The sequence below is a fragment of the Fukomys damarensis genome, unplaced genomic scaffold, assembly GCF_012274545.1.
Source record: "Fukomys damarensis isolate Sample0158 unplaced genomic scaffold, DMR_v1.0_HiC HiC_scaffold_38, whole genome shotgun sequence".
Classification (NCBI taxonomy): domain Eukaryota; kingdom Metazoa; phylum Chordata; class Mammalia; order Rodentia; family Bathyergidae; genus Fukomys; species Fukomys damarensis.
The window spans coordinates 28,142,135-28,165,075 of NW_022900950.1; the positions used below are offsets into that span (position 1 = coordinate 28,142,135).

The 22,941-nt window shown below is 37.6% G+C and overlaps 1 protein-coding gene across 4 annotated transcripts in view; it reads left to right on the top strand.

Annotated features, from left to right (window-relative positions):
• The window catches only part of Tnfrsf19 (TNF receptor superfamily member 19), a 91,023-nt gene that overhangs the window by 9,991 nt on the left and 58,091 nt on the right, over positions 1-22,941 (top strand). For 3 of the 4 annotated variants that reach the window (XM_010607476.2, XM_033759904.1, XM_010607474.2), the window contains exons 2-3: positions 8,282-8,380; positions 10,903-11,013. In XM_010607476.2, coding sequence (XP_010605778.1) covers positions 8,312-8,380; positions 10,903-11,013 — 180 coding nt within the window. In that variant the 5' untranslated portion in view covers positions 8,282-8,311. Of the gene's footprint in view, positions 1-6,129; positions 6,225-8,281; positions 8,381-10,902; positions 11,014-22,941 lie in introns of all 4 variants that reach the window. The other variant, XM_010607473.2, reaches the window with a different exon arrangement.

Here is a 22,941-nt window from a genome sequence, read left to right on the forward strand (position 1 = left end):
GCGGAGGCGCCAGCCCCGCAGCCCAAGTCCCCCGCGCACAGGCGTCCCTGCGGAACCGCAGCCCGGGAGTCCACAGCAGCGCGCTTGGATCAGTCAGAACCTGGGACCGGACAGCCGTGCGGACAGAAAGACTCAAATAAGTCCGTGCCTCTTGCTAACACGGTGAAAAGTAGAGCAGAGTAGGCAATGATTAGGATAGACAGGAAGTCATCTTTCTCAGTCTTCGTTGGTGGTGTTCTTATGCCGGTGCATGGAATAGTTTAGTTGGTATGTGGAGATCAAGTTTGGTGGGATCAAAATTGTGGTTTTTGTTTTGTTTTTGTTTTTATTTTTTGGTAATTTAAACATATTAGCACAGAGCTACATCTCCAGCCTTTTTGTTTTGGAGACTGGATCTTGCTAAATTGCCAAGGATGCGTTCAAACTGCCGTCCTCCTGCCTCAGCCTCCCAGAGTAATGGAATTACAGATGTGTACAACCACGTCCGGCCTATGATCCGTTTTAATGGTGGTAAACTGAACATAAGCCTTTGCCTACCATTGCAAAAGAAAAGAAAAGAAAAAAAGTATTGTCACCTTTTTTATACATTTTAATAACAAGACCTGGTTTGCAAACAGAACAATAAACATTGTTCAGTGTTTCTTTAAACGAAACAGTTTAACTCAATGTATTTGTGAGGATGTAGATTTTATTCCAATGACAGTTTCTTTAACTACCAATTTCTTTATATAAACAGGAAGTAGATATTGTTAAACATGACTTATGTAAACAAAATTTATTTTAGTATGGCTATTTCACGATTAGATACTTAAATGCAAAAGGGAGGATTACATTGCATTAGTTCAGGATTTACTCTGTTTTATGGAGAGGAATTTCACCTTAGGCATTTTTGCCAACCCTACTTTCATGCAGTTTTAAAATATATTTTTATTTCCAGAACTGCATATCTAATTTAAAGGTAGATAATTAGAGGGGTGAGAATTGAGCCCTCACACAGAAACGGTTTTTGACATATTCAGAGATGTGGAGAACTTAAAAGAATTTTTCTATCTGTATTATTTATCAAGTTGTTCTGAAAATAATGCAAAACACAGGAATGCATTTTGAAAATATTGCCTTTAGATCCATACATAAAGTGTATCAGAGGGCCAGGGAATTACCTCAGTGGTTCTGCCACCTTCCTGGCAAGCACAAGGTCCTGGGTTCAATCCCTGGTACCAAAAAAAAAAAAAAAAAAAAAGCATAAAGTGTATCAGGAGCTCTGTCAGTTCTTTTTAATCAATGAAAAATGCCTTAGGGTATCTATTTTATTACCATGGCCACATGGCTTTATTGACTTTAGAATTGTTTTTCCCACAGTAGGTGTTAACACAGGCATGTTGTGTTAGCTTTTCCTGGGACAGTTGTGGAAGTTCCTTGTTTCTTTGGCCAGAGTGTCTTATGACTGAGTCTAGGCAGGGTCTTGAATTGAAGTTAAGGATGCGTGAAGACTCTTACATGCTGGAAACTACAATACAAAATGCCTTTCCTATCAAAAGACTTGACTGTGGGGCATTGCTGACATCTAAGTAGCTATCAAAGAAGCTTTTGAAAAAAGAAAAGTATATATTTATATATATATATATATAATTCATTTATTTATATATACATATATATACTTTAGAAGGGAAAATAATTGAGATATACTGTCACATCCTATTCTTAATATACTAACTTAATTTACTAGTTGTAATCCTGAGAAATTCTGCTAATATTCACAGAGGATTTGAGTCCTCCTTTTTCACTTATTGAAATCTCAGAAGCCACATTTAGCTTAGCTCAACCCACCTGCTGCAGTTCCACCCTCAAAATTTAACCTGACACAGCAAGAAAGTTCCACACATCCTTAATCTCCTGAAGCCAAAACCTTTCAAATCTGATGAATCAATATTTAAAGTCAAACATTTAGAAATCTGGAAAGCTCTCTCTGTTAACCTCAAGCTGGATAAGAAAGCCCACCTTGAATACGTGTACATTTCAAATAAATAAGCTGACCACTGCCTATGTGACAGGAGAGCCATGAAACTATTAAATACATTTATTTCCTGGCAGCTAATTATTAAATGTTCATAAGTTTTGTAAAGAAAACTTCTACCTGTAGAAAAAGAGAAGAGAAGCAATGTAAACAGAATTTCTTTTCATACTTTACTAGTCCAGCAGTGATTTCATTCATATTTTATCTGTTTAGAATGTCTGCATTTAGAAGTAACACATTTAAACAGAATTGAATTATCTTCTAGTGCACACTCCATTGAATGTGTACCTTTAAAAGTGATGTTTTACAACCTAAGGTTTAAAAAGACTCACCTATGAGATAAAGAATTGGATGTCCAACTGCTGATTTAGTCACTCTTCAGACAGCTTGGATGGGTCGAATATGAGGAAATTCTAAAAGAATAGCATTAACAAAGACTGGAGAACATTCTAGCCAGGATAAAGAGTGGTTTTGAAATCTAGACTTCCTTCTAAAATAAAAAAATTAGCAGCTGTATTTTAGAGATAGGTGATTGTGCACAATTCTCTTAAAATTAACTGTGTAGGTATTTGAGGTCCCCTTGATCATTGATTCTACAGTTGTCCTACTTGTATTTTAGGATAGAGAAACACTTCACAATATGCTTGTTGAGTGAACACTTTGAGAATTCTGACAATGGTTCTCTAGGGCAAAGATGATAGAATCTAAAACTCAAAGATATATTTTTAAAAATCAGTCTCAGAAAACCTTAGGTGAAGTTCTATTAAAAAAAAAAAAAAAGGAGTCTGACAGTGCCCTTAATGTTTTTGAGCATTGGAAGAATTGGAGATACTGTATTTGGCAGCAATTTTAAAGCTTGTAGAGTTTTTAGTAGAAAATATTTCATGGTTTATGAAAGGGAAACCATTCTCTTTCTTCAGCCAGCGGCACTATGTGTGTTCTTATTACAGCACACCTTGGAAATCTTAACTGGCCGCTAAAGTTCTACCAACTCTATTATGCAGAAAGAATGACTTTCAGGATATAGTGAAATTAAAGAGTAAGATGCCAAACAGATAGAGGCTGGGGATGCTTGTTGTATTTGGAAATAGCAGTATCCTAAATTTATAATTAATTTTTCACGCATGTAGGTTTGACAGTATTTCTCAGTCATTTACGATTATGTTTCACCATTAAAATGGAAAAGTCTGTATTTATAACACTGGCTTTATTTCAATGCTGATTTTATAAATTTTAAACCTGCCAGTTTACTTGAACATTGATATGTTTCTTAAACAGTTTGGCTTGTTGAAGATTGGAAAAATGTATGAGTTGAATGTAGGTAGCTTCATTAGATAATGTTAACATGGTTTTACTAAATGAAAACTGTTATCCATGGGATAATAAACAGCTTCCAAGATATGGAAATGTAAAGAAAACTAAATAGCTTATTCTGAAGAAAATATTCAGGTAATTCAAATTATTCGCAGGTTCATATGTGCTGCTCCTTCACAAAATCAAAATCAAAATAATCCTCAGAAAGACTATTTACTACTTAAATTAGAAGGATAAATATCAGATCTTACAAAGTGGTTGAGCATCCCTGATCTAAAAATCCAAACTCTGAAACACTCCAAAGAGTGCTGAATGACATCACAAGTGGAAAATTCCATTTCATGCACAAATTTATTTAAAATGTTGAGTAGATTTACCTTCAGGCTCTGTGGACAAGTACAAGTGAAATATGAATGGATTTCCTGTGTAGACCTGGGTCTCATCCCCAAGATGTCACCTTATGTATATGTACAAATTCCAAAATCTGAAAAAGCCCAAAATCCAAACCATTTCTGGTCCCATGGTTTTTGGATAAAAGGTACTTTACCTGCATTAGAGCACTCTAAGAATGGGGGGGGGTCCCCACTGTAACTTATATTTCAGTTTTAGTTAATATTCATGCATATTTTTCACATCTATTGTTTCATGCCTTACAAATCTAAGAGGTAAAATATTATCGCTAATTAATGAACTTCTTCATTCATTTAACATGCACCAGGCATATCCTGGGTGAATTATACTTCTGGAGTGAAGTCAGGGTCCTCGTTGTGACACTCTCAAAACTCAGCGGGATGGGTGAGCAGTAAAATGATGAAGGGAGCCCAGCAGGACAGTCAGGACTGAAGGAGGCCGTCACACCTGAAAGTGTGTTCTGCATAAGAGACAACCGTTGTTCACCCCTGACTCATCTGGCCTTCAAGTGCATCCTGTAGTTACCAGATTGTCTACTATTTCCAGGAAGTGCTTCATTTTAAATACTGAAAATTAATTTTGAAAGTTCATTGCTGCCATGGAGAAAGGAAATGAATGCTGGCTAAATGCAACAAAAGGGCCAGAAAAAGAGAAGAGTAGTCAGACAATAATGCTATGACATATAAAGTCCAGGGTGCTAGGAAGAGGCACCCTCATAGGTTCAGGGAAAGCCAGAAGACCTTTGACTGTCTGTCAGGGTGGGGCCAGGCATTGCAGACAGAGCTGGCAGTCTGATGCTCTGATGAACTGGGAGAGAGACTGAGCTGCTCTTCCTCAGCAGGACTCCTTAAGCTACACCTCTGAGACCCCAACCCTTTGCCCACAGACACGCCTGCACAGGATTCATGATATGGAACAAGGGAGTGCAAGAGATGTGCACGGACAGAACCTGTTGGATTCTGTCCCTTATATCAAGAAGACCCAATTAGGACATAACCACATGGGTTACCATTCGCCCCAGTGAGCAGGCTGTGCTGCTTTATCTGTTAAGAAGCCACTTTCTGGGCACCTCAACAGGGTGTTTGCCAGCTCTGTGCTCTTGGTTCTTGTCCCTTTTTTTGTGCTTTCCCAATTCTGATCTCACCAGCCTGCTTATCAATGCTGAGTGGCATATAGGCAGCAGTTTCACGCTTCTAGAATGCAGTAAGCCAGGCAGTACTAGCTTTCTCTTTAGTACTTAGCTGGAGCCAGTTTCTCAGTATGTCTCCTGCAAAACTGGATGCTGGATTGCTAGATGTTGTCTAATCTAGGTATTTTGGCAAACTATATAAACCCCAGTGGATTGACCCATTGTACACACTAACTTTTATATTTCAAGCTTAATAAGTCATTCCCAAATATAAAGCATTATATTTGAGACATATATTATATGAGATATATAAAAGCATTTTTGTCTTTGAACCAGACCCCAAAATGCCCAGAATTTAAAAGCATTTCAACAAATAACCTTTTTATTGCCTTATTTTCATTTTAAATATTATTACTTAAATACAAGTTATTTCATTAATTTTTCTTCTTTTTATGAACGCCAAAAAAATTCATAAGGAATTTCATTTTATTCCAGGAAATTCAAGGTCATACCCGTACATTCCAGCAGCTAAATTGTTTATTTCTGAAATGCTCCTTGCCCAGGCTATATTGAAAGGTGTTTGGGAGACCAGCACCCCTCCCACACTGTGGGCTCCTCAGAGCCATCTTGGCAGTATCCTCCCCAGTCTTGCGCTCCTCCACTCGGGCACTTGATAAATGATTGCTATAGTTTGAATAAGTAGAGGAATTGTAAACTTTATAACTTTGATGGGTACTGATTATCAGTTCTGCCTCTTGATCATGGCTGTCTAAATGTTTCACATTTATCTGTCAAGTACAGTCTTCAAAGATGCTCACACAATTGGATCATTCGATTCTCAATAGTAATATTGTAACAGGAAGGACTAGCATCATTAACACTTATAGAGCTGAGATCTGAGTGCTGTCACTCCACCTGATGCAGCCATAAGGAGACTGGGACTCCAGGCTGAGTAGCCTGCCTGGGCACACACATGGGTCAGTGATATTCTCAGTGAAAAACAGCAGCACAAGCATCAGCAGCCATTCCTAAAGAAGATTTTTTTTTTCTTTCCAGTACCGGAGATCGAACTCAGGACCCTGCGCTTGTGAGGCAGGTGTGGCTAAATCCTGAGCTAAATCCCTGGCCCTGAAGATTTATTCTTATTTAGGCACTGAGCTAATTAATTGTCACTATGAGATAGGTTCTATTTTCATCTGTTTAGAAAAATATAGTCTGAAGGTGACAGTGCTAAGAGATGCTTCCTGTTTGTCTTCCTCAGACGTTCGTGTGGTCTCTGGAGAGTGTTCTGTCCAAACTTGTTGCACCTTTGGAGTTTGTACTGACTCTCCCAGTCTCTTTTTCTCTTACCTTCAGGTAAATGGGTTGGTTTCACTGGTTGAAAAATCTCTAATCCAATATCCAAAAATGTGAACTTTTTTGAGTGCCAATCTGATGGTACAAGTGGAAAATTCCACAGCATGAGACTTGCTTTCATGTACAAAATTATTTTAAAATACTGTATAAATTACCTTCAGGCAGTAAGGCATGTGTGGAACATTAGTGAATTTTGTGTTTAGACTTGGGTCCCATTCTCAATATAGTTCATTTTATAGATAGAGATACTTCAAAATCCAAGAAAATTTCAAATCCAATTCTAGGCATTTCCAATAAATGATACTTAACCTGTATATTCTTTTCTCCATTAAACACAAATTGTGCATTTTTAACTTTTTAGAAATGAACACATTTGTCAAAATTTAGGACCATGTCTAGAAAGATAACCGGAAGCATGTATTTCTGGGAATGTGCTTTGTCTTTCCACTCACCCCCAACTCACAGTAAGCTGGACAGTTGCTGGATGACTTTGGGATATGCTGGGAGGGAAAACTGACTAAGAAGCTGAGAGTCTGAATTTACTCAAAATGGGCCATTCATTCCACAGGCAAGTTCCTGCTGTCCTGCTGTGGGACCTGCAGAGGCAGCCAAAGTGACCCCTGTGGTCAGGCGCTTCCAGGGCCATCTGCGTGTGACAGTCACCTTGGATTTTGCCTTGGCTCCTGCTCCCCTGACCGGCTGTTGGAGCAGCCTGCCCAGCTCAGCTCCTTTGCCTGCTGTTATTGTTTTTCTTGGGCCCCTTGGCCCACTGTTCTTGTTCTCTGCTTTGATTTCTTTCTAAGTAGTCAGCTAATCTAGATGTTCAGAGTCTCCATTAATTTGGGAAGATTCTACTTTAAAAGAAACCAAACTGTTGTTCATGATAGATGGAGCCATTTTTTAAAATCTCCTTGCTTGACCTTGTGTGCTTCTATAAAAAACAGTCAGATTTGTATTTACCTTTTAGACCATTCTTGGTGACAACCGTAACACTGAGTTTATCTTTAATTATGATGTTGGGTCAGTGCCTCCGTCTGCGTCCCTTGTAATTCTTAGATTCTTTTATTGAACACTTACTTTTCTAGCAGTGCGTAATTTGCATTGCGCTTCTTTGGAATAGAATTCACACAGGCCAAATTTTAGCCATCTGCTTCTTGGCGGAGATGAAGGTCCCAAAATACAAGCATAGTACTGTTTGTTTGTTTTGGTACTGAGGATTGAACCCAGGACCTTCACACTGAACTTCTTCCCCAGCCTATCTTTATTTTTTATTTTTTTCATTTTGAGACAAGGTCTTGCTAAATTGCCCAGGTGAGGCTGGAACTTGGGATCCTCCTGCTTCAGCCTCCCGGAGTGCTGGGATTATAAGTGTGCATCACTATGCCTGGCCCCAAGCATGGTGTTTGTATGCAGCAGAGCACAAGGGTGGTGGAGTATATATGACACAGTAAATATAGGAACAGCCATACTGGAGCCATCCTGCCTGGGTTTGAATATAGCTCTGCTTCTTACCAGCTGGGTGACCTTGGTAGGTTATTCAGCCTCTCACAGCCTCAGTTTCCCCCTCTCTAAAATGGAGAGAATGATAGTATTGACATTTTAGAGTATTTGTGAGGCTTAGCATGCTAAAAATAGTACTTGATTCAGGGTGCTTAGCAAATGTTGTTTTTTTAAATCACTGCTATTATCCTGTTGGCACTGCTTAATGAAAGGTTTATAAGTCACTGCTTGAATGTGATTTTCTTACGGATGAACTGGATTGGATACTGAAGACTTGGGTAGAAAATAAAGGCAGGTATAACCTGAGAATTCTGAGCTAGTAGGAGTTTTGTTTGTAATGTATAGGTAAACTAAGCATCAATTCTCATTACCTAAAGTCTGAAAGAGTTATGTATTATATGCTTGTTGTATCTTCTTAAATAGTGATTCCTTTAAACATGAATAATATTTAGTTCCTAATGTGTCTGGAAAAGTGGCAGACATTAGATAGGAAATACAGAGCAAAATTACTAAAGCTTTTAGGTTTAACTATGTCTTCCTTCTTTTCTCTGATTTAGAACCCTACAGGGATACATTTGATAAGAGAAATGGCTTTCAAAGTACTACAAGAACAAGAGAAGACATTTTTCACCTTTGTCCTTTTACTAGGCTATCTGGTAAGTAAACTCATTTATTTCATAAGAATGTGGTAAAGGGGTGGGAGGTGGCAAGACACCTGCCTTGCAAGTGCAGGGTGCTGAGTTCGATCCCAGTACCAAAAAAGAATTTGGTGAAAGTTTGATCCTGTATTATTTTTCATTCCAAATTGCATTTGATAATTTTTGTGTTTAATAAGTAAAAAAGTACTGCTAAGCTGTGGATTTTTTTTTGTTTTGTTTTGTTTTGTTTTTTGGGGATTGAACTCTCGTCCTTGTGCTTGCAAAGCAGGCCAATGAACCGCTGAGCTAAATCCCTGGCCCTAAGCTGTGGTATTTTTAACAAGTGTTGAAATTAACTTTATTTGAATTTAGATGAAGTCATAAAATTTCCTTGTTACTTATAGCATTAGGGTAATGCTAGGTTATCTTGGAATTATAGGCACATATCTCTCATAATACATCTAGACTAACAAGACCATAGATTTAATTTGGAGCCTCTTGAAGTTTAATAATGAATTTAGAATAGATGTTTAAGTGTTACTACTTTTTTTTTTTTTTTTTTTGGTACTTGGGGATCGAACTCAGGTCCTTGTGCTTTCGAGGCAGGCGGTGGCACCACTGAGGTAAATGCCCCACCTTACGAGTTATTACTTTGATAGCTACTTATATCCATCGTGATTTCCAAAAGTATTAAAGGCAGATGGAGAATATTAATGTTTGAAAGTATCACCAAAGATCTGTGAAAGTGTCCAAAAGAATTGAAGTTTATTTGATCTAGAAATATAAGAAAATTCTACATTTATAGAGAATTATTTGTGCTAAAGACTGCCTAAAGCCTTGGAAGCCAGGGTAAGAGGAAATGGGTTCACCCTGGAGACTGAGATCCAGGTAGATACCGTATAAGGAAAACTTCAGTTCTCCTAATTAAAGTTGTTAAACACTGAATTTAGACCTAACGAGGAGGTTGTGGAATTTCTTATCACACTGATAATAGTCTCTTTGTGGCAGAAGAGAAACTCAGACCCTCAATCAAATCAGACTCCTCCAAGTCAGGGGAGCTAACAGAGGTAGAGAATATTAAACTTTCAGCCCCAAAGCATTCTCCAGTCCCAATCCACATCTTGAATTCTTCCTCACAATTGCACTAGGGTTCAGGCTTTAACTTTATTTAAGGATGTTTGTAGCTCTATCATTACACACATTCCTGCTTCAAGGTGACAGTAACTTCTTGTTGCTTGTTACTATGAGTATCAAAAACAATTTGCTTTGTGCAGTGTACAAGAGACCATTACACAGCAGACTGTCCCTACAGGACCTCATAGGTTCCTTAGCTTTCATTCAGGAGAACATAATTATGTTACAGAGGGCATTTAAGATACGACTTTCAACTGAATGTCGTCACCAAATCTGACATGTCCGTAATACCATCATTTTAAATGAAATAATCATCCATTAAGAAGCAGGTAAAAAAAAAAAAAAGAAACAGGTAAACACATTTTTATAGGTTAATAGTGACCTTGTTTTTAGTTAAAATAAGAGAATAAAACTTATTTTGGAAAATGACATAACAAACATCTTTTTTGTCAAAGTATAATTTTTCTAAGTTCTACACTATGAGCCAAACAGTATTTCTAGGTCCCAGGAAATAGCCGGGTGGTCATCAGTTAAAGGTGTAAGTTCATATTTACATAACACTTTCGCTTTGAAGAGTTTTGGGGACTTTGATCATGATTATCATCCTTACCACTGTCACCACTGCCATCACCAGTACCTCTGCCATCATCAAGAGTTTCACTGAGGGCTAGGGATTTAGCTCAGTGGTGCTACCGCCTGCCTCATAAGTGCAAGGTCCCAAGTTTGATCCCTGGTACACCACCACCAAAAAGAGTTTCATTGGTATGATTATCAAATAATATTTTTTGAAAGATAACTTCAAACTAGACGTAGTGCAGTGAAAAAGGTTGAAAATCTCCATCAATATTATTTAGATTTTTACATCTAAAGGGTAATTGGAAATTCTTGAAGCTGTATGAATCTATTATATCAATTTAGTTATTCAATTTATTATATTTAAATATGTTGATATTTCTTCTTCAAGATCAAAAAGTCTTTTGTGTTTTGTTTCCTTTTGTTAATTCAGAATTTTTCAGGTAGCAAAGGGAACTTGGGTTTCTGCAGGAGTATTCTTTTGTAAACCATCTTAGAAAAGATGACAGCAACAAGGTCACTTTTGCCCTGAGTATGCAGAAGTGTCTCAAAGGAAGATGTGTTTAACTTCAGGAAAAAGGGAGACTCTACTTGTGGAATGGATGAGCAGTCTCTGAATACAGAGAAGAATTAGGCCTATTGATCTGTTTGTTCCACTGATTCATTCAGAAAGTTTTTTTTCCTCTTGTGGTGAAAATTTAATCACCCTAATTCTGAGTTGATATTTAAATTGGTGATTATGTGCCTAACACTGAATATGATTATGCCTTTCTTGCAAACAATAACGTGAAAGTACTTTAAGATAATAGTTGGTGAAACTTTTTTTTTTCCAGTCATGTAAAGTGATTTGTGAAACTGGAGACTGCAGACAACAAGAATTCAGAGATGGGTCTGGGAATTGCATTCTCTGTAAACCATGCGGACCAGGCATGGAGTTGTCTAAGGTACATATTTGATGTATAGTGAATTGTAAAATGCATTCTTTTTAACTAACTTCTTGTAGTTAATTATTAATGAAGCTTTGGATTCCATGACAGGAATTCTTGGATCATTATGTCACTTTAGCCAAACATTATCCAATTCCCCTTTCAGTAGTCTGATTTGTGTGTTTTAATGAGACAGCTGGGTTCTCAAAACCAGAATTCAACAAATTTCCTTAGTTTATATAATTTAGGGTTTATATTTTATTGAAAGCATAGAATCTTTAAGTTTAATTCGGATTAAAAACTTAAAGTATTGATAACAAATGGTCAAGGCTATCATTTACTGGGCCTTCTTTTTTAAAAAAATGAATGCTATCCTTGCTAGTAAATAAATATAGTATATTTAGTATTCTAAATAAAGTTGCTTCAAGGTAGAACTTCTTTTTCAAATTAGGATTTTAAAATCCCTTTGGTAACAGGAGTATTATTAATCTCACCACTTCGAGGATGTGTCGCTCCCAGGAGTGCTTTAAATTTAACGGTTGTTTATTAAGAAATAGTGAGTTATAAAAAAACTTATTTCACAGACTTGCTATACATCTACTTGCCTTATTTTATGATCTTTTGAAGATCTTACTATTTGTGGAGAATTGATATAATGTTTTGCTCTAAATAAAGCATCAAAACCATCCTGTTAGAAAAGGGAAATAGATTCTTCTTTTTATTTAAAGTGACTTAAAAGAGAAGTTGTTTCCCCCCACAGACTACTATTATTTAAGGTTGAGACTTGTCATTCATAGATTTTTTTTTTAATCAATGATCTACAAACAGCAGGAAACAAAGAATAATGCATTCCACAAGCAGAACCTGGAGGATGGCTTTTCTCCCTGGTTGTCATGTAAAGTAGTGGCTGGTTCAGGTCCTGGGCTTTACTTTTGCTTGAAACTGACTGACCTTCAAGCTGTGTGTGACAGCTAGTTAATTATAGTATCTCAACAGATATTTTCCAGTCCCTCTAGATTATAGTAACATGCATTTTCAGACATAGGTTTCACCACCCACGTTGGGTGACAAAGGATTAATTTATAGCAGCTCTACTTATCTAGGATCAGTACAAAAGAACTTCAAAATGCCTTTGGACGCTAGAAGAAAACAGATGATGAAATTCTGTCCTTCGAAAGTCATACTTGGGCCTGGGATTTATTTCAGTGGTTCCACTGCCTGCCTCACAAGCACAAGGACTAGAGTTTGATCTCCAGTACTCAAAAAAAGAAAAAAGAAAAAAAAAAGTCATTCTCTACTAAAATCTCTGGAAGTCTAAAGGAAACTTTATAAATTCTGAGAGATGAGTAAATAATTTCTAAAAAATTATTCTCTTTCTTTTATCTTTTCAATCTAGAGAATATAACCTTAAAATAGTTTCTGGAGAATCAGACCTGAAGATAAAAGTCCGGTCAGCTCCCCTCCCTCTCTTTCTCCCTCTCTCTCTGGTACCAGGGATCAAACTCGGGACCTTGTACTTATGAGGCAGGTAGCAAAACCACTAAGCTAAATCCCTGGCCCAGATCTCATGTTTTTAATGAAAGAAATTGTTTTCCAGTTTTGGGGTCCACAAGTAAGGAGCGTGTAAAAAAGCTAACAAACTGAACAACCATCAACTCTTCTTAGATCTGTATGAAAAGCAGGGTCACAGGAAATGCTAATGTTCCCAGGTGGGAAGACACAGAGACTCACACTTCAGCTTAAATCTGCTTGGGCACCCACACTGTGGCAGGAACATCTGACCTGGAGTTGACAAATCACCATAGCCTGGGGATGGAAATATCTGAAAGTCCACAACTCCAGGGAGCCTGAGCATAGAGTGGTCGCCATACTTTTGTTTCATCTTCAGAGGATTCAACAGATTCTTGAAGTAAATATCAGACAAAAACCACTTCTTCCAAGAATATTAAACCACAGCCATAGCCCACAGACATTAAACAGATAATGGAATACTATGAACAACTCCACACCCATAAGTTTGATAACCTAGGTAAAATGGACCAATTTCATGAAAGAAACTTACACAATAAAAAAAATACAATTTTATAGGGTCATCTCTGTCAAAGAAATTGAAATAATAATTAACAACTTTCCAAAAGTGAAAGCAGTAGGCCAAGATGAGTTTACTGGTGAATTCTACCAGTTAAGGATTAATTATATCAGTTTCTCAAAATTTCTTCCAGAATATGGAAGCAGAGACAACTCTAACTCATTAGGCCAGCATCATCCCAATATCAAAGACAAAGACAAAAACATTATAAGAAAACTACAGAACAGTATCTCATGATCATAGAGGCAAAAACCTTCAATAAAATATTAGCAAATTGAATGCAATTCCATGTGTTTGTGTGTACCATAACCATGTGGGATTTATCCTGGTTATGTTAGGTTGAACATTTGAAAATTAGTTTAATCCATCAAGTTAACACACTAAAGAATAAAAATCACCATCATATCAATAGCTGCAGAAGAAACATTTTGAAAAATCCAATACTCATTCATGATAAACTATCATAAACTAGGAATTCAGGGGAACTGCCTCATTTTGATAAAGAATATCTACCAAGATACTGCAGTTAACATCACACTTAATGGTAAGAAACTAGAATTTTTCTCATTACAACCAGGAATCCTTTTTTAGCATCATACTGGGCATCCTAGCTAATGCACTAAGACAAGAAAAAGAAATAAAAGGTACACTGATTAGAAAGGAAAATGCAGATGATGTGATCATCTATGTAGAAAATCAAGAAGAAATGACAAAGCCTCCTGGAACTAATGAACAGTTATAGTAATATTGCAGGATTTAAATTAATATACAAAGTCATCCACTGTGCTAGGTGTGAACAAGTACAACTTACAATTAAAAAGTACTATTTATAAAAATGTAATAGTTAGGTATAAATCTAATAAAATATGTACAAGATCTGTAGAAGGAAAATCACAAAGCCCTGATTTTAAAAAAAAATCAAAAGAATAACTAAAAAAATGGAGACATATTAGATGTTCATGGACAGGAAGATTTAAATATGAGTTCTTTTCTGCCTGATCCATCTTGATCTACTACTAAGAGGATTCAGCAAAATCTCAGTGAAAATCTCAGAAATTTATTTCACAGATGTTGACAAACTGACTCTGAAGTTTATATTGTGAGGCAAACAAACAAAACTCAGAATAGCCAATATAGTCTTGAAGAAGGAAAAATTAGAGAATTAACTCTCTCTGAAGTTAAGACTTACTATAAAGTGATAATAATCAATTCAGTGATTATACAGCAAGAGAGTAGACAAATAGACTGATGGAACAGGACCCACATAGGCAGTTTGACAAAGGTGCAAACACAATATAATAGGGAAGAGATAGTCTTCCAACAAATGGTATGGAAATTGGATAGCCACATAAAAAAAATGAATATAGATAAAAACCTTACACTCTCCACAAAAATTGATTTAAAATGTATTGCAAACCTAATGTAAAAAGCAGCAATACCGTAAAACTTTAGAAGATAACATAGGAAGAAATCTAGGTGAGCTAGGGTTTAACTCTGACTTTTTAATTATAACACCAAAGGCACAATCTATGAAAGAAAAAACTGATGACCATGACTTCACTGAAATTAAAATTGTGGACTATTGGAAAAGACACTGTTAAGAAATGAAAAGCAAATCACAGACTTGAGAAAAATATACATAAAAGATGCCCAGCAAAACACTATTATCTAAAATACACGAACAGCTGTTAAAATTCAACAATAACTCAATTTTTTAAAAAAGATGGATCAAACCTCTTCGATGCCTTGTGAAGTTATATAAGCATATGAAAAGACTCTACACATCATACCTCATCAGTGAAGTACAAATTAAAATAACAGTAAGATAGCAGTGCATACCTTCCAGGACAGCTGGAATCCTGAGCACTGGGCTGGGAAGATACAGAGCAACAGGAACTGTTGGTCACTGCTGGTGGGGTATAAAATGGGACAGCCACATGGGAGGACAGTTGGTGGCTTCTTACTACTCAGTCCGGCAACTGTGAATTTGAAAACTTGCTATCTGCACTAAATTCTATATGTGCATATCTATAGCAGCTTACTTCATAAATACCAAGACTTTAAAGCAACTCAGACATCATTCAGCATGTGTGTAGATAAACAAGTACATCCAGACAATGGATTGTCTTCGACACTAAAAGAGAAATACACAGAATACACAGAATTATCAAGCCAAGAAATGATACAGTATCCTTAATACTAATAGTATGGTATTAAGTGAAATCTTAAAGGTCTGCATATGACATTCTGGAACAGGCAAAACTATGGGGGCAGTAAAAAGATTGATGTCTGTCAGATATAAGAGGGAGGATGAGGGATGGGTAAATAGAAAAAACACAGCATATTTAGGGCAATGAAAACACTATGAATTATAATGGTGGTGACATGTCAGTGTGCTTTTGTTTAAATCCATAAAACATACAGCACCAAGATTGATGGGGGTGAAGAATACAGCGACTATCTCTGTTCCTTCCTCTCAGTTTTGCTGCAAACCTAAAACTGCTTTTGAAAAAATTAAGTCTTAGACATAAGTGGCATGTTCCTGTAATCTCTACTTCTCAGGATGCTAAGACAGGAAGACTGCGAGTTAGAGGCCAACCTGGGCAACGTGGCAAAAACGCCCATCTCAAAAACAAAACAAAACAAACAAAAAGATGATATCTATATAAAATGAAAAAAAAACCCTCCATCTTCTGAGAACATTATTTGATAACAATTTCTGTATTTATATTCCCGTGGATATCCAGAAGATATCCCTATGTAGCTACTCTTCCCCCTACGTAGCCACTTTTCTAAATACTGAAATAGATATCCAACCCAATTACTTTGGGGACAACCAAGGAAAGCATCTCGCAGTTCTGCTGGTGCGCATGCGCCGCACAGAACTACTGACCCCTGCTCTGTGGGGACCACCCGGAGCAGGCCATCAGGCCACCGTGTAACCATCTCTGCTGTCAGAGTGCCTGGCTCCTGAGAGACACGCAAGACATTAGTGCAAGGAGAGAGTGAATCACTCGACGTTGGGTAGTTTTGGAGGAAAAAACGGGACACTTAAATCTAGTAGTATAAAAACTAATTCGTATATATTCCAAATAATGTATTTTCAGAGTCTTTATTCTTGGTTTTAGCTCAGAGTAAATAAAGTTAGAACGTGAGCTTGCTTTTAGTCAGAGGCAAAAAGTTTCTGGCATATAAATAAAAATATGTTTAGTTTTCAATTTCTCAGTTAATGGGGGCAAAGGGCTTGAAGTTTTTATAAGCAATTTCTTAGTCATTAAAACATTTTAAACTGCCCAGTCATTACTTTACAGTCTTATTTTCAGGGTTCCTTTAGTCTTTTGCGATAGCATATATCTTTTAGAGGAAGGAAAAGTTACACTCAAATAACTTGTAGATTAATAATTATTTTCAACTGGCTAATTATCATTTCTAAGCTTTAGACAATTAGGGGAAAATATGTCCTTTTGGTTAGGATTAAGATTGTTCTTAAAATTTAAGATAATTATATAAATAGTATATTTTTTAATTTGGAATACTAAGTATATAGTTTTTAATTCACAATGAAACCATGAAATCTGAGGCTGACAGTTCTGCATATTTGTGGTATTTGAAATTTTGAAAGCACAGTGTACAAAAGCTTTTAAAGTCAATAACGAAAAAGTAAAGCTGGATTGTTATTGATACTCACAATTAAGCTTTCTTTATCTTTAGGATAAAAAAGTGCATTTTCAGCAGACTTAAAAGCCTTTAAATAAGCTTTATTCTAATTTTATTAGTTTACTTGTTTCACTATACTCAACACAACCTAAAACTTTGTTTCCTCATATCAGATATCTCTGTCTAAAATGGCATATGCTACGGTCTTCAGGTCTTTCAATTGTAAACTAGAATCTGTGTCTTAAGATTAAAGCTTGGAAAGGCTTTGGGTGAACAGGCATAGTTACAGTTCCATCTGTGATTTCATGACTCCTAATTATTGTTTTCCCTGGAAGGCGTTCAGTCCTGTTTTCTCTCGAGGTGTCTAGGCTTACTTGCCTTTGTCATTAGATTTCCACCACCTGGAAGGAGCTCCCTGGGAGCCACTGAGCAGCACTCCTGGGAATGGCCCCTCAGCCCTGTGTGCTGGTCAGGTGGACAGTATGTCTCTGGCTGCGTTTCACTGCCTTCATTTACTGGACAGTAAGAGGTCTGTGTAGCAGCTCCTGTTGGACAGTACCAGTGGTTATTTAATGGAAAACCTTCCCTTCTTTGAATGCTTTTTAAAGATTATTTGAACCTTTCATGAAATTTGGATGCTTTATTCATCTAAAGGACATCTTTTACCAAAAATGAACTGTTACATCTGTCTTTAATGTTTTTCCAGAATATATATATCATGCAACCAAAATAGGTGACATTCACTAACTTTTATTACAACGAGCCAATCAACAGATGTATTCAACCTGTGGGCTGTAGGCTGCTTGACTTAATTTTTTAATCTTGTAACAAAAATATTTTAAAGATGAAGGAAGTTGTGTAGCTTATATACATTAATCATATTGTATATTTTATATGCTGCCCAAGATAGTTCCCCTTCACATAGTGTGTCCCAGACAAGCCAAAAGTTTGGGCACTTCTATGTGTATTAAATAATGGAATCCTTGTATCACATGTCTTGAATAGGGATTATAATTGCTCCCATTTTATTGATGGGAAACAGACACCCACAAGTTAATTGATTTGTCCATTGTCACTGTAGCAGTAGCAGTGCTGGGGGTGGGAGGGACCAGAGCCACCTGGGAATGCCGACCTTTCTCAGTTTGGTGCTGCTCTCATACACTGCTGTCCGGTAGAACCATGAACAACGATGGTCTGTGCCTTTCCCACCCAAATGGGAGCCACTCGCCATTGTGGTTCTGATGTTTGAATGTGGCTAGCCAGTGTCACTGAGAAATTGGACATCTAATTTTATTTCATTTTAATTGATTAAATTTCAGTGAAGCCTTGTGAGGTTATGGCTATTGAATTGGGCAGTGCAGCTATAAAATGAGATTCCTCCTTCCAAAAACCCTGGCTTAGGACCAACTTCTAAAATAGATATAGCCAAATCACATTGACCTAACACACATAAGCAGAACTGCCTGTCTGGCCACTCTCCCTCTGCTCTTACCTCTCCCCCAGATTCCATTGTCCTGGCCACCAGCTCCAGAAGTGAACACCTCTCCGTGCTTCTCACCCAGCTGGTGTCCCCACTGTGGCAAGCTGAGTGATTCAGTCTCAGCTCAGTCTCAGTCTCAGTTGTTTCCCAGTCTCCCTTCCTGAAAGCCTCATGCGTCTGCTCTTCTCATGGACGTTCCGTTTAGCCATTCAGCTTCATAAATAGTTAACTTTTCTGTATTTTTTGAAAAATCGAACACAGGTCACTGAGCCATTTGGAATCTGTTTGGAGGATTTTATCCTATCAAGCTATGTTTACTTTATCTCTCTTGTACCATGAGATTTTACTTTTGAAAGTTTGTAAGAAAAATGATTAAGAATGTTTTTCCTATCTCAGGGTCAAGAAATATAAAATATTGTTCACACTGTTCCATGAATATGCCTGCTGGGCATTTTAAGCTATAAATGTTTGTTGAGTCTGTCTTAGCTTTTGGGTCTTCTCTTAGCTCATGAAAATAACCCTAGTTTTGGGATGTGTGGGAGAAGATGATTTTTGTTTTCCCCAAGGAGCCACATTAGACTTAATTCTTGCTGCCTAGAGTTCTCCCGGCCCTAGCCCCTCCCCCTCACCAAGTATTAATGCCAACAATATACTTTTAACATGATCGCCTCACAGCAGTAAATCAGGAAACTAGTTTTTGTATGAACCACTTGAAACAGGTTTCAGGCTTCTGGCATGGTTTTCAAAGTAAGCTTTTCTTTCTAACCAATTATTGGGATGACATTCGTTAATATGAAAAAATTGACTTTTGTAAACAACAAACTTTTCTCTTCAGGGTACGTGTCTATTTTTAAAATCATCTAATTTTTGAAAACTATTTTCATCCCTATGAAGAAAGTTATCAAAAATATATAATTTGCAGGCATAAAAAGATTATTTCTGCCACTTAATTATAGTGTTATTCACTTTATTTATGTTTAATTATACTTGATCATGCCTAGGGATGCCTGGCAGATATGAACAAGCTCTCACTTGTCATTTTGCTTTTCAAAAAACTCCACTACAGATTTTCATAAACTGAAAGTTGGAGGAAAATATCTCTTTGGTGTTGTTTTATTAAAGGAAATTAAAAAGTTGATTGCTAAGCACTGGCCATATAAATCTAATTTGTCATTTCTATTTGCGTGCCCTAGATTTCCTTCACAAGTAAGTTCTTCCCTGCCCAAAGATGGAATTTAACTTTTAAAGTTCAAATAACCAAGTTTAATGACTTACTGGCTGTACCAATGAATAGCACGTTAGGCCTGAGGCCCCAGCATGGGGCTCCTGGAGCTTCAGGGTCTGTGAGCCTCTTCGCTGTGTTCTGGAGAGGTGTTCCTCCACCATGCTGCTGGGAGTGGCCTGTATATTTTGCTGCATGTTGGATTTGCAGAGGCAGAGAAGGGATTTGGGCACTTGTTGACTTTGAGTCATTTTGCTGTTGGACAGCCACCAAATGTGGCTTCAGAATTGTGGGCAGAGTGACAGAGCTACTGCAATGGTCAGCTGTGGCAGAAGCAGTCCACCTGGATCCAAAGCTGAGATAAGGAAGACTTCATCTTACCCCAACCAAGTCCCCACCCAACCCACTGCCCAGAAACCAGGAGGACCATTTGGCCTGACCCAGAGGAAGCCATTGCTGCAGATTTTCCATGCTTTTGTTCCCTGGAATTAAAAGTCCAAAAGTGTCTAGTAAATACTGCCTTAAGTGATACTTAATACTTGTGTGCATCCATTTGTTTATCCAGCAAGCACTGTTGTTCTTCACTGGCCCAATGTGTACCAGGTTGGAAGACAGACTTTAGGACAGGGGAGTGGAGAAGAAGAACTTCAGGGTATTTTAAAGCCCAGATGCATTCCTACTCTTGTTATTAATGAGAGACCATGCTCCATAAAAGTAAAACATTGGTATCTAATTCCAAAGCCCAGGCCAAGGATGGACAGTTCTTTCCTCTTTCTCCTCCCCATTCCCCACACATATTCTTCCAGATAAAATCTGAAGAACTCTAGTGTTACCTGGAAGATGTCAAAGAAAACCCGGAGCTGCACAGTAAAGTAACTTGGGATTGTAGCAGTAGGCTAACTCGGCCGGACAGTATTCCTACTGAGACAGTCAGGGTGACTAAACATCTCCTGGGAGATGTGGAGGCTGAAGGCCCTGATCACGTAGATGCAGAAGGCAAGGGTTCCAGCTAAATCAACTTTGCAGGATTGTAGGACACTCAGACTCTGGATCCTGTTTAGAGTTTGGCCAAGGAGTCCAAGCCCAAATATGGCTCATTCCCATGCTTGTTTACATACTTGTCTGCCTGCTGCAGAAGATGACATACCTAGAGAAATAATCCCTTTCTATCTAAACCCTGTGTGTGTGTGTGTGTGTGTGTGTGTGTGTGTTATTGGGGGGTGGGGATTGGCAGGATTCAAAACTGTTTTTAGGGCCAGGGATTTAGCTCAGCAGTTTGGTGGCCTGCCTTGCAAGCGCAAGGACCTGAGTTCAATCCTCGGTACCCCCCCAAAGAAAAACCAAAACAAAAACAAAACTGCTTTCATTAGATGAACAATTAGATCATTGAATCTTTGCAAATTCAGTTGCCCAATCATATAGATTCCCTGTCTGTCCAGCATTCGGGCAATGGTGAGCAGACAGCTATAGTCAAACTCAGCTGCATCTCCATGGACAGCACTGCTCTCACTGACAGGAGCACTCCCCAGGATGCAGCAAGAGGGGGAAATGAGAAAGGCTGCAGAACAGCGCTTTGAAGAGTGCCCAGCACGCACACAGAGAGAGGCACGTGTGCTTGGATGTCTCTGCAGGCTACCCCAAAACCTGGTACAGTATTCACTTGTGCAGAAGGAACAGGAAAGGAACAGAGAAGGGAAAGAAAGATGTACTGCTCAATTCTTTAAAAAGCTTATTGTGTAATAGTTTTCGGTATGCAAAGAAAAAAGAAATGATCTGTAGCCAGAGAGGCAGGGTGAATTTGTAAAGTCACCATGTCAGTCTGTGCTAACCCTAACCTGAATTCCCATAGTCATATCTGTCCCTTTGCAGCTACTTTTCCTCTTTTCTCTTGGTACTTGCTTTCTGAACTTCATGGGAAGGATTCCAAGGCATTTTAGCCACCTGGTTTTACTGAATGAAGCAAAAACATCAAAGCAGACATTTATAGTGGGAGTAATTTAATATTTATGCTGTTCAGTTTATAGCCCGGCTTACAAATAATTACAGATCCTCTATGGTTATGATGCTTTAGAAGTAAGACAATCAACTCAAAAAGTGGTTGTTGCCATAGACACTATCCTATAATTTAAGTCCTTGGAATTGACTTCTTTGAATTTCTAGTTAATTCAAGATTTCTAGTTAATTTGACATGTAGAATGGTTATTTCATTAATTTCTTAGACTATCATGAACTGTAAGCTAGTTTTATAAGCTTAAAAATAATATCAGTCTGGTTTTCTAATACTGTCTTTTTGAAAGTGGCAAATACTTTAGAAAAGTATATTTTAGATAAAGTTCTCCCAAATAAGCAATCTCTATAAAAGTTCCCAGGAGAGGGACGGGGGTGTAGCTCAGTGGCTTAGTGCCTGCCTGGCAAGCACAAAGCCCTGAGTTCAATTCCCTCTACCCCCACAAAAAAAGTTCCAAGGAAAGTGTTATAATACATGCTCAGTAAATGTTATTATTTTGTAAAATAGTATTAATTGCAAGCTTTATCTCTTCTAAACCCACCTCAGCAAAAATTACTATTGCTTCCACCAAAACCTATAAACTCTAAGCAGACATAGGAAATTGACAACCAGAAAATAATAGCAAAAATGAGGCATTTACAGAGTGTGGCTTTGTTTGCTTTCTATATATGATTTAGTACTGTGTGAGATAAACAGATAAAGTTTTATGAGATGCTCATTCTATAAAATATGATGATGTGCAGAATAGGGAATGATAAAAGCACACTGGTCCACATTGTTGACATACAGTACAAACTCTAGAATGCAGTCAGAAATCAAAAAGCAAGCACAAAACTTCCCCTCCCCTAAGCTGTAGATATTTTTTTTAAAGTAATACCATCAAACTTTTGATACTTATGAAAAGTTCATGTCTAGTTGGATCAAAGAAAGGAAGCCATCAAACTCCTGTTGATATTTTATTTTAAGTTCACGTCTGGTTGAATCGCTTATCTAGTTTCTCCATGGAGGGAGAAAGCAGATTGTTGGGAGACAGAAGGATTCAGCAGGCGCCAGGAATGAGTGTGAACTTCCGGACTGGGGCTGTAAACCAGCAGAGCTTCCTGCACAGACGTGGGGTCCCAGGGTACTTGTGTGACAGCACAATGTAGCAGATGATTCAAAGAGGTTATGTTCGGTTCCACTCTGGGTGCCATTGAAAAGTCTTCTAATTAAAACATTGACATTCATTTTTAAAGTGCTTTTTACTCAGTAAAAATATTTTATCTGGACACTGGTGTCTTTTAAGTAACCCATCTTAGAAAAAACTGGAGCCAGAAGATCCCCATGTTCCCTAATGAAGCCTTCTTACACTTGCATCAGGAAAGTTGATTTATTAGTTTGTAGAAAGTCCAAAATAAAAACAATTACAGGTATAATTTAGTTAATGAATGCCCATGCTATGCTTGAGTTAGAGTTTATATGTTTACCTATTTATTCTTCAAAACATCTCT